This window comes from Plodia interpunctella, chromosome 15 (genome assembly GCF_027563975.2).
Source record: "Plodia interpunctella isolate USDA-ARS_2022_Savannah chromosome 15, ilPloInte3.2, whole genome shotgun sequence".
NCBI classification, from domain to species: Eukaryota; Metazoa; Arthropoda; class Insecta; order Lepidoptera; family Pyralidae; genus Plodia; species Plodia interpunctella.
Window position 1 is genome coordinate 6,795,258 of NC_071308.1, and position 13,037 is coordinate 6,808,294.

General features: G+C 32.8%; 2 protein-coding genes across 2 annotated transcripts in view; one reads left to right on the forward strand and one right to left on the reverse strand.

Moving 5' to 3' along the window:
• Positions 1-13,037, reverse strand: part of LOC128675801 (odorant receptor 13a) — a 101,475-nt gene that overhangs the window by 58,534 nt on the left and 29,904 nt on the right. The gene's annotated exons all lie outside the window — the stretch shown is intronic.
• LOC128675800 (protein amalgam-like) overlaps positions 1-13,037 on the forward strand; it is a 56,660-nt gene that overhangs the window by 31,353 nt on the left and 12,270 nt on the right. The window contains exon 3 of the mRNA XM_053755482.1: positions 2,993-3,165. Coding sequence (XP_053611457.1) covers positions 2,993-3,165 — 173 coding nt within the window. The remainder of the gene's footprint in view (positions 1-2,992; positions 3,166-13,037) is intronic.

Here is a 13,037-nt window from a genome sequence, read left to right on the forward strand (position 1 = left end):
ATCTATTACTTATTTGTCTGATTCTGGTAGAAGAAGACATTCTGGGCCTACCCTAGTCGATGAATAGAAAATGAAACCTTATCCTAACATATTATAAAACAAACCGCCACTGCCGCATCGGTTCGTGATATACTCAAATACTGGTGCACGGATTTTCATGCGGTTTTCACCAATAGATAGTGTGATTTGAGAGGAAGGTTTTGATGTATAATTTATTATGTTTTTACACGAGCGAAGCCAGCATGGGCCGCTAATGATTATATCAATAATTTAGCCGCTCTCACACACAAAATAGGTTATCGTAACTAATTTCAAATGCAAGTACATTATTCTATAAATTAATTAAGCAATGATAAATTGTTTGAATTAAGCTTGAATTAAGGTGTTGACGGAACCCGAAAACGTTATAGATATTTTCACATTTTTTGCTTGGATTTACATATTTTGTGCTTAATCGTGCATCCGAAATCACATTACGCGTTATGAAATACGCGAAAAGGGGCAGCAACGAACTGGAAGCATATATAGTACGAAACATCGAAAGTATTGAAATAAAGTAACGTTCTTGTATTTATCTCCTTCTCTCATATCTTAGATACCTGTTACATCATGTTTAGATGACTATGTTATCTGTCAAAAATAGGATCATTAATATACAGATTTACGATTGACAAATATCGGATCATAATATTTATTTTTTTACATAATACACAAACATATTACAATCAAAGTAAGGTTTGAGTATAAGCATATAGTGTAAATAGACATTAGATTATATTCCAAATATAATGCGCATAGAGATACATACAGAAAATCACAACTTCTTTACAGTAGACAGAATTTTGTAAAAGGTATTTGACAAATAAAAAAATATCTAATAAACTTATAATAGTGTAATAGATGCTTTAGCGTATTCCCGAATACAGCCATTGCGTGTACGCAGTCGACAGGATCCGCTTTCCTACTCTTTCGACCTGATTTCATCCTAATCCTAACTGCTTAAATAAATGCAGAAGTTTTTGAGGTTACGCACTAAATTTGGTTTACGCGTAAATTATAACTTCGAGTAGCACATGTCACGGACATATATGGGTGAATTTCACGAGTGTTTTGAACTCCGCCGCGGGCTGTCATTAGTGTTTATTAAATTGTACAAAACACAGTAATCAATTTAATTATCCTATTTTATAAATAAGTAAAATACTAGTACAATGTTAATTTTATAAATGTTTAATTTTTAAAAAATGTTCCTCATTCAAAAATATCTGCGATACTAATGAAACGCTACACGCCGCGTTCACACACATAACTGTATCTTTGTACTTTCTATATTGGTGATCTGTGAGTACAATTTGAATAGGCTTGCGGGTCAGAGATTCAGGCTGAGGGATGGAAGTGTCACATAAATTACTACTTCCACGTCCGCTCACTATATCTCGTGTGGATGACCCGAGATAGGAGTTTCAAAAATGGCGATACGTGCCATGAGACAAAAGGACTGAACCTATCATTTGGTCCCTTTGTCCCGTGTCAGGAAGTATAAATAAGATGGCATGTAGTGGGAAAGGTCTAAGTAGGCCGTAAAGAATTTCTCGTATAATGTATATTATAACTCAAAAGATACCTACTAAACTTAGTTTTTAATGACAATTTTTTTTTAGGTTTTCTTACCAAATGGAACGGAGCCCTTTTAGAGCAATACTCTACCCTGCAATTTCTTGTAGCTTGTCATTCGAAATTGATTTATCAAAATTTTGATCAGCTATACTTCTATTTTAACAATATCAAATTGTGAATGTTTAAAATTAGAATTTAGTGTTGTCAAAATAAAAATGTCACTTAATATACGTAGAGCACAGGTATTATTTTTGTTGATCAAACAAAATGAACAAAAAAGAAAATCAGTTTATAACAAAAATGCCATTTTTAACAAAAGCTTTTATTGTTATCAGAGAAACCTTATTGATATACTTGATCTACATTTTACAGCACAAATAATATTCTGTTACAAGAGTTCGAGTGTGTTGAAAAACGTCGTTTATTACACGAGCGCATTTTTATCGCAAACATTTTACTAACTTTGTTGAATTGTAATAACCAACATTCATCTACGAAAGTAACTAACTAATATGCCTTTTATCTTGCCTTGTTACTCTGTAGACTATGTGTGGGTTGCACGAGTCAACTTTGGCGTTAACTTTAACCAACGCAAAACAATGCAATGGACGTCATTTTACCTAATCGGCGGAGGCTGTAAGTTAAAGTAAGCTGGCTCAAAGTTGACTGGTGCAACTGAAGCTAAATTTAGGAAGAAGTGATAGACAGACAGGATAATATCTCACTTTTTGTCTCGTTCTTATGGCGAGAGATATATATTAATGTCGTAAATTATCCTCTCTACTCGGAAAGAACATTTCTAAGAGTAGTCTACGTCATTTATTATTTCTCGCTCTGTTTAGAACCAGTCACACAATTATTTAATTTTGTAACAAATAGAATAAGTGATCAAATGTATTATTAGTACCTATTACGTTCAACAGCAGTATCAAATACTGTGTTTCAAAAACAAATGAATGTTTAACAATATAATTTGTAATGTTCTGAACACGCAACAATATTGTTTAAATCAGCATTTCGTCTCAGCAGTAGTCTGCTAGTAGTTTGTAGCTGTTGGAGAAATTTGTATGTATGATCGCTTATTCAGATACACGTGAAGTGAACTAAGGATTGGCAGCACCGTCAACTTTGACGTTAACTTTCAATTTTGAAGGTGAAACTCACCCTAATAGATCCATCCACCCATCGACACGCAAAGAAGAAAACTGATGATGAAAGATGAGTTAATTTCAACAAATGTTTTTTTTATAATTTCGGTGTATTTTGTTTAGGTTTCGATTTTTCGTCATTTCATCAACTTAGAAAAGTTGAAGCGCAAAAGATCCTCATTTTATATAATACCTATGTAAATATGTCATCATGTTCTTTGTTACAGTGGTAAAAAGCAGCATGCGGCATCAAACTACGTCGCCACTGAGCAGGGTCGGGCCCACGGTTTCCCTGCGCGATGCTGAGCCAGACTTCATCAAGCCCATACAGAATGTCACTGTTGCTCTAGGCAGAGAGGCTGTTCTTACCTGCTCAGTGTCCGACATTGGAGAGTATAAGGTATGTATTATTGCAATACTAGTTGTTTACAAACGACTACGTCAGCATAGAAAAGTTACTTCTGAGAGTAATTATATTTTTTGTAATTATTGTGTTCAGGAAAAGCTTCAATAAAATCTGTCCAGTGGTTTAGCCGAAAGATTTGACTTGATTTTCAAACTTCCATCCCCATTATAGTAATTTGAGGATTTTATAAAAAAGCCAATGTTAGAACGGGGTTCTTTAACTACTCTTCATAGTCGTATTCCTCATGGCTGAGGGTCGTGGTCGTTACGTGGAATGAAACACACATAACGACATTCTTGGCTTTCTTAATGGACTGGTTTGCCATTGCCTTCTCCATTTCACACACAAGTTGATAATCAACCAGAGTGCAGGATTCCTCATGATGTTTTCCTTCACCGGAAGCAAGCGTTGGTCGATGAAGACTAGGTACCTACCTTACCACACCTGAGTCAGATTAGTATACAAACTCATATGGCACGAGTAGGATTCGAACCTGGGACCTTTCGGTTCACAGGCGGGCGTCTAACCATTATATCACCTCCGCTTCTTTAACTACATGCATAAAAAAAAATTAAAAAATCGGTGACGGTGCAACACACCCTTAGCAATTAATTTATTTACATCGATGACATTTAATTGTAATTTTATTATCGATTCTGTTATACAGACTTGATTAATGGACTAACCCATTTCGTGAATATAAGGTAAGTATAGATTAATTGTTGAAAAAGTTGTTATCCTATAGGAATAAACAAAAACAAACTTCAATTTTCTCGTACGTATTGATAATATCGCTATTGAGACAACGTTATGTGCCTGTTATTTTAAAGAGTGTACAATTTTAAAAACATAAAATGTTATCGTACTAATTGCGATGCTGATATAATATTTTATTTTGAGAAGTTTACAGTGTTAATGAATGTCGTTCAGTACAGCTTAATAAAGTTTGCTTACATTAATTTTAAAATGTCCAGCGTTTGCTCAGGGGATTACCCGCAAGCCAACTTTTATGGTACTTATGCAAAATATACAAATTACAAGTGGCTTCGTGGCTTCATTCACTTGGTAACACAGAATTTCGATTATTAATGCGAATGTCATACAATTTCAACAAATGCCTAATAATCCATCAAATAGCTGCTAAGTGCTTAACATGCGGTGGTCCAGTGGTTGAGATCGTCCATCTGTGGATCGAAATCTGCTCGTGCCACGCAGACAAAATGGCGAACTTTGCGTTTTTCTGCGCACGTTAAAGTTAACGGTGCAACCCACTTTAAGTAAAGAATCATAATTATATACTTCATAGCGTATACTACCATGAAAATATTCAGAACCCCGTTTTTTTTCCTAATAAAGTAGCTTTGAATTTATCAAAAGTTTCACCAGCGTTAGTCCAAAGTCTGTTACGTATCCTTGTCGCCGGCTAAAGTTTTCGAAAATGTTTCGTTGTTAATGTACTTAATATTCGTATTTTAGGAAAATGGACAATAAAGCTGGCATAATCTTCTTTCGAAAGTCTAAGCACCAATTCAATGATCTATGTATGCATTTCATTATGTACTAGTTCTTGCCTGCGTTTATCGAGTTCTAAGCAACATGTATATACCTGACCACTTTTTAGTTAGACCATCAGCTAAACAACTGTGAACTGCATCAAATTTCATCCAGTAGTGTGTAGTAGTGTTTGTAAATTTGTAGGGTCTGTAGGCTATATGATTACTAGGGGATATACCGATACTTTTATATCAATATTCCATGTGAGCGAAATAACTCTTTATAAATCTAAATAGTCACACATAACAATGATTTTAGAAAAATAAAATCGGGTTCCACTCCGGCAGTGCCGGTAGAAGTGAAAACTTGAATATTAACGTTGTGCATCTTTGACATCTTACGAATTTTCGATCAGGGTCACGTGTCCTGACGCGAGTTTAACATTTTTTACCCATCACAAAAAGTGCACAACGCCGCTAAAGAAGTTTTCACTTCAAAAAATTAAAGTGATATTTTTTCGCCCCATTGGATGGCCAGAAAATCCTTTAGATATGAACCGGTTACTTAATACGAACCAATTAATTATATGAATTTGTACTAAAATACTATGAATAGAAATATTATATCAAAACTGCGGCCTATGTAGTACCCAACTTATCACCAAAACACGTCTAAAAGAAGAAAACAAAATGAATGACCTTTCAATTCGAGGCTTCACCAAACATCCTTTCTAAGGCTTTACTCTGCACGTATTTTCCGTTCACGGTTAGAAAGTGCTCCGTAAATAACATCGTTTTTGGGATCCATTTAGTGTCTTTATAACAGGGTTGCCACCCGTCCCGATTTTGCCGGGACAGTCGCGATTTTCATTAAAAAAAAATCAGATTATATAAAAGTATTAGATTGGAATTAAGGCTATATAAAAATCTATATTTTAAATTCGAATTTGAAGTACATTGCTTGTTGAAAAAAGAAGTCACAAACTACGCATAGTACATTGATTCGGAACTGAATTCGCCGATATAGTATCTTATCGTTATAATAATAATTTTGTAACAAATTCATCAATTCTAGATTTTGTGAAAGAAATGCAAGGCGGCACCATCAGGTAGAATCGCTTTTGTCCCGTGCATCAAAGCGAGGTAAGGCCGCAGCGAAGAGCGTTTTTCGCCATCCGATCGGATAGTCCCGATTTTTAATGTGCAAAGAACGTACTACCTACTTTATAACAAACGAGCCCTCTCCCGGGCGAATCGATCACGTTAATGATGTCTAAACATTGTCTTATCTGTTGAATGACTGGTCAAAAATTAATAGCTCGGGAAACAAAATGTACACTGATGATTTGTTTTTTGAGATTTTTTTTTGGGTGTAAGCAAGGGTAAAATATTTTTTTAATGATTTTGCTTTTCTTCTGCTAATTATGAAGTTAGACTAGTGTTAGACTAATTAAATGTTAGACTTGTGTTTCACAAAATAAAACTACATTTAAAATTTGTAATTATACCACCACAATATTTAATATATAAATTAATTTATTTAAAAAGTGGAATAAATTGATTCAGATTCCCATCCCAACTATATTTATTCGTGAAATATTTCATTGTTACTTTTGTACGTTTGTGTAGCTTTATCATCAATCTATCAAAATATTATAGTATTTTCTATAGCCGAGTAATAGACGAAACTGCTGGGCGCAAAAACGTTTGAATTGAAATGAAATTAAGTTTGCAGGCAACCAAGGCAGATAAACATGATAGGACAAAATTACCCATGTCTAGATTTAACACAACAAGCGTGTTGCACTAACAGTTGGCATGCAAATGTTTAAGGTCAATCGTTACATACAAGTGTGTTACCGTTGCAAATCTAAACTAAAATAAAAATACAATAATCTAGAAAATCGCGTCAATAGGTTTTGATTTGGTAATGTATAAGATTTCTTGGGCAAATGTATAGGGAAGCCCTACAAGTATTTCCCAAAAAAGAACTGAGTTTTTAAGTCTGACACTATATTGGATCTGTATCAGTTTGTTTCGATAATTTAGTAATATGAGTACTTACTCCAAATTGATGTACTGGAAAATTAACAATTGAATTTTGTAAATTGTAATCTATTATTATATATTATAGAAATTCATTTGAAGTCTCAAAAATAGTGGAATCACTATTATTGAGATTTCAAACATATTTCTCGTCTCGAAAAGAAATATCATTTCCGTAAATCGACAAAATAAAACAATATTCCGATAAATCTATTATCCCACAAGCGACAAATATGTCATTATGGTTATATCAAGGCCGATATTTTTATAATAAAAAACTTTCGAGCAATCCAAAGATAATACAAGGAAACAGTGTGATCGCTCAAAGTTGGATTAGGAAAAATGACAGCCACGCAGACTTTCCGAGATATTGTGTTTTTTTTGCGTGGAAACGGAAAGTTCCTTTGTGGCAGAAATAAATACCGAAAGCCATCAAGGAACCCCGATTTTAATCTTGCGTAGTGTTTTTATAATATTCTTTCTTCCTCGCTATATCTTTGTGATATTAATATTACTGATTGTCATCTTTTCGTCTCAGTCTGAGGTTTCATATTTTCTATTTTTTCCTCGTCACATAAATATTATAGATTTTGTTTGTTTTCGTAAGATGATTGTATTAAGCATACGTAAATTTCATTAAAGCATATTGTTATATCATTGCAGGAAATAAAAAAAAATCAAGATGGGTACCCTGCACATCGATCAAATATAGTTCTATAAATTGATTGATGATCTTGTATATGAAACAAAATAAATATCATATTTCATCAAGTAATAATTAGGGAACGCCTAAAGAAAATCATTATAATATAAAAACTTACGAATTTAAATTGAATACCGCTTCATATCCTCCCCTGGATGTGTGATGGAGGATTAACGTCAGGCTGTCGGCGTTTTGTAATATCACAGCCGCATCTCATAAGGTCATTTTTTCGCTGACTCGTGCTGTCGCAGCGTTACAATCCCAAACGCTACGGCAACATGTGAAGTTGAGTAAGAGTTTTCCGATATATGAAATTAAAAAAATAAAATAAATTGATATTTATACTCTGCCTCAAGGGCTTAACACATTATTCTATAAATTTACGACGATAATACGAAAACTATATTGCCAGACAAATACGAAACTTAATAGTCCTTTTCATTATTTGAGGATACTCAGTCGAACCCTCTCGTCTCACTTTAGCGACACGAAAAGGTTTGTTGACAAAGGGTTTTTTGTATTAACTCGAGCCCTTATCTTAACCCTGCCCTAATATTATCATAACACATGTTGAGTTTGAAACAAAATTAGCTTTTAGTTTGCCACTGGGTGCTTATGACAGAGATTTTTCATAATTTCATTTAACTTGAAGAAGTACAGCCAACAGCAAATCAAGCTACGTAAACTCGTCGCTTATTGTTATATAGATAGAGTATATAGTTATGCAGGGTACTATGTATATCTGTACTTTGAAGATATTATCTAAGTCTGTTAAATTATATAAAAGATGAACGGATACACAGACCGACTTTTTGGGTTAAGCAAACCATCTAAAAAGACTTTGAAATAACATATACCTATTTTTATTTAAAAAATATATTATACACCTAGTACTTTTAGTGTTACTCGATGTCTATTGTTACTGTTCGTAAGTCGAATTATTTGAAAAAATTCACCGATATCCGAATCGAACGTACAGCCAACATGATGTCAAGATGCACGCACCGCTACGCGGCGGTTATAAGTGAACAAATTTCCCATGAGTTTTAGTAGGCCACTGTAGAAATCTGTCCGCCCCAATTTGTTCCGAGGCCGCCCAGCCAGCCGTCAAATTCATTTGCCTTCCGTCGACGCGTTAACTTATTACGATTGCTGATTCCTTGTTGCGAACTCGTTAATAATTCATAAGACATCTTAAACAACGTCTTTATTATTATATATACACATTGATGTCTCTAATGACATCATAGCCATTTCACAATCACGCTCTCACGTGTTATGCCATCTCTACACCATCGCCGAACTCGGACACATGCCCGACATTGCATAGTTAGTATGAGCGCTTTTATTTACCGCAATGAAAAATCAGCAATATGTACCAAATCCGCCAAAGTTTGGCGAATGTTTGTAAGTATGTATGTGTATATATTTGTTATTCTTTCATGCAAAATCTACTGGACTAATCGATATGAAAAACTAATTAATTACCAATATTTTGAGTAAAAATTTAATACCAAGAATTTGGGGGAAAATTGTGTAACAAAGTATATTTTTTTCTGCAAAACTAAAACAGTTACTTACACAACAACAAAATATAATTTTTAATTTCGTCATCGTTCGTCGTCACCAAGAAAACATAAGAAAAAACGAAGAAAAATTGAAAACCACGATATGTCATTGTTTTCTGAATACCTCTATAGTGACAATTCAAACAGCTTAAAAATAAATCAAACAAATAACATTATTTTTTCGTGTATATCAGTATAATAAAATGATCCAGTGCATTATATAATCGACTAGCCTCCAATACATATTTATGGAATTCTTTATAAGGTTTTGTAAGCCAGCCTGTTGTTCGCAACTTTATGAAAGTCAAATTCTGAACCCGACATCTGAACCGCGGTTACGGCTTCTTTGATGTTGGGTTTTGACGTCAGTCTGTATTGAATGTTTGTGTATCTAATAAATGGATATATAGTCTCTCGTTCGGGAATTTTGAATGATATTCAAATACATTTTGATTGAAATATTAAACGTTTGTTTTTCGGCTATTCACTCGACGAAGCTTTTGTTATTCAGTATTCCAAGTAATAATAACATTGCAAAATGCATTTATTTATGTATAATTCAAACATAGTTTTTATGTTTACGTTTTTTACATTAGGCTATAGAAATTATGGATTCCCAAAATTCCTACTCATATAAGCTGGATTGGATATATTTATTTGAATATTTTCATAAATCTGGAACAATAGAATGTGTTTGTATTTGCGATATTCTCTATTAAAGTAAAAGTTCGTTATAAAGTTTTCAAGTGTATATTTTTTAAATAAGAATTTGTAAGACCTTCGGCATAAATATGCGATTTGCTATTTACTCTTATCACTACGCTTGCCCTATTTTCGCTTCGTGATCAGCTCTTTTCTTTCACGAAGTAACTGATGTATTCTCTGCCATCCATATAAAGAAATACTTGAAGGAGTTTTGGAACTGTCAGTCAAAACTGACAATATTTTTCCCGCATATTTTTTATAGAGTAAACAAAAATAAATTTTAAAAACGATTGACGAAATTTTCAACAATAAATAAATAATTTATTTATAAACAATATTGTCTAAATTTTTCTTTTCTGAAAAACTTGGTTCTTATTAATGAAATAAAAACCTTTAACGTTGATAAAGGTCAACCTTTATCAACGTTAAAGGTTGATCAACCTTTATCAGAATTTTTATAACCTAGAAAATTTGTCAGCTCAACACAACATTTACATGTCAGCTCAATACACATTAATAAGAACTAGGTTTTTCATTATAATAATCAGGGAACGGATTATTATAATGTTACCGTGTAATAAATATTTTATCATATAAACAATAATAATGGGAAAATTTTCGTGGAAAATCACAACACTCGGGACCTCTTCAGATTACGAATCCCCGAAAATCCCGTGGGAGCTCTCGGTGTGGGGAACTGCCGACATTAAGAAATGATAATAAGAAGAGAAAATTATGATAAAGGGCAGATTGAATAAAGGGTTCGTAGTAAAGTTACCTTGTGAGGAATACATAACTCGAAATACGATTGGATTGTTCTAAAATCTTCTGACAGAATAATTATATTTTTTGTGATTAATGTGTAAGATTGTAACTCATGTAATTTCCAGGACCGATATTTTAAGTGATAGACAATTAAGTCATCTTTTCAACATGATTTTCATACAAACATTCACTTTCCCATAGTCTACTAACTATTATTACTTATACTAACCCCCAAAAGGGGGTTAATTTTTGCATAAAAAAGTTTTGTCATTAAAATCGGTCCATCTGTTTATGCGAGAAAGCGGAGCAAACAGACAGTATCTCGCATTTATAATATAAGTATGGATTTAATAGCGTTTTCTAAATGTAACTCGGCATTTAGCACTCGTTTTAGATCTCAATTATTTTGCCCTGAGTCGACGACAACACAATACTTTTAACATCAAGTACCTACTCGTACTTGGATCTCCTTTCACGCTATGATTTTGATTGGAATTCTATTCTCTATAGAATTTTGTATATTTCGTCGAAATATAATTCCATATTACGCCACTTACTTCTCGGGATTGATTGTTCGTAGGTAATTCTATTTTCCTCATTATTTATTTATACCAATTAAATTTCATTGTTTCAGTGTTTCTATTGTAATAAATTCTTAAATTGAGAACGCAGGTAAATTGAAAAGAGTTTTTGTTTCAAACAAAATATTTTGTTGTACGTATATGGAAAACAATTTTTTTGTTGATCTATGCTTGTTATATATATAAAAAGTAATTACATAATATTATTAATTATTATCATTATTACTTAAAAATCATGTGTGACATGTCTGACAAAACCATTTAAATAACCATCTGAATTAAGCTAACCCCAAAGTAAGTTCGACTTTGTTAGGTGTATGTTGTATAAGTATACTATATTATATGAAATACATATAAATTCATACAACCAACACCTAGGTCAATGCCAAAAATATAATTTTCCATCTTGACCTGAGCGGAAATTGAACCAGTGTAGCCGTCTGGCATGATGACCAGAGAGGTCGTGCAATTATGTGCATAATATAGTGTAATAAGTGACCTATCAGTTTATCAAACGCTAGATCACTTCAAAGGTTGAATTTAATACATTTTATGCTTATTTCTGTTACCACGGTTTTGGTCGCAAAACCTCTCATTGGATTAAAATAAGCCCAAGAACAAAAATGATGTAAATTGAATAAATGTCCTTTTTGGAACATTCCCCAGTCTTTTATACATTTGAATTTAAGGTAATGCGATTCGCTTGATTTCTAACCAGCGTAATGGAAAAATTCACTTTAGTATTTTGTCGTTTTTTTGCGATGTGATATATAAAATGAATATATTTGTGCTCATAAATTGATTGTATAAATTTTTAGCAAACGTATTACTTATCTCGAGTAAGAAAATGTGCTGTACCTTTTCAACAAAGCACATGCTTTTTCTAAAAATTCACATTCTAAATTAGTTTAGTCAGACCGTATCTTTCTTTAATCAAATACTGTTGTTGATTACACTAATAAAATAATTCCGTCAGTCTAATGATGAGTGATATACTGGTAATATGCTAACAAGCAATAAAAGAATTTGAGATTTGTTTCCAATATCACAGACCATAAATCATAAAAGAATTGTAACATTTATAAAAAAATAATAGTTCGTTTATAATGTAAACTTTGAATATCGAACCCAGAGCGATTTGAAGTTGGTATTCCCGCCATCCCACGAGACCGTAGGCAATCTGAAAAGCGCGCATAGCCAGCGATAAAATAAAATTGTTACGGCAATTCACAATTTACATATTCTCATAATACTATAAAATTGAACGGCTTGTAGATAGATATCATACCAGTGACGATATTGTTACATGGTGCCGTGTATTTCACAAATTGTTCTTTTTAGTTTTCAGTATTTTAAATTGGATATTTGTATGCCGTTCTGGACACCAATTCGCTCGCTTTCAATTAGCACATATGGGATTGATTCATATTTTTAATTTACGATTTGAGGAAAATTAATGAAAAACAGATCTTTTTCATTTTATCCTTTAAACATTTTTTTTATTTTTTATTTAAAACTTGGATACAAAACATCACAAAAATAATGTATGAGGAGTATCATCAAAGTAGTCATCAAAATGCTGTGAAAGTACAAGAAAGGATGTATTTTTAATATTACTTCGGATGGCTAAGAGGGCACTGCCAACAAAATCAGTTATTCAAATTCAAAATTCTTTATTCAGTTTAGGATGATATATATCACTTATTGACGTCAAAAATTACTTAAACTAAGTCTACTGCCGGCTTCCAAAGCGCAGGTGAAGAAGAAGCGGCTTAACAAACTTCACGGCAGCCTTTTCTCCAAGGACGTCAATTAACAAATATAGGTCTTATACATATATTAAAAATTAGGAGGACGAATTTACATCATTATTAATGGCATATCAAGAATCCTTATCTAGTGTATTTATCTAATAATTATCTAGTGTAGCTCTGTAATATCTTATATTAAGTTAGTTTTCGATAATAATCAAAATATATTGATAGAAATTTGGTTGCTTGTTTGC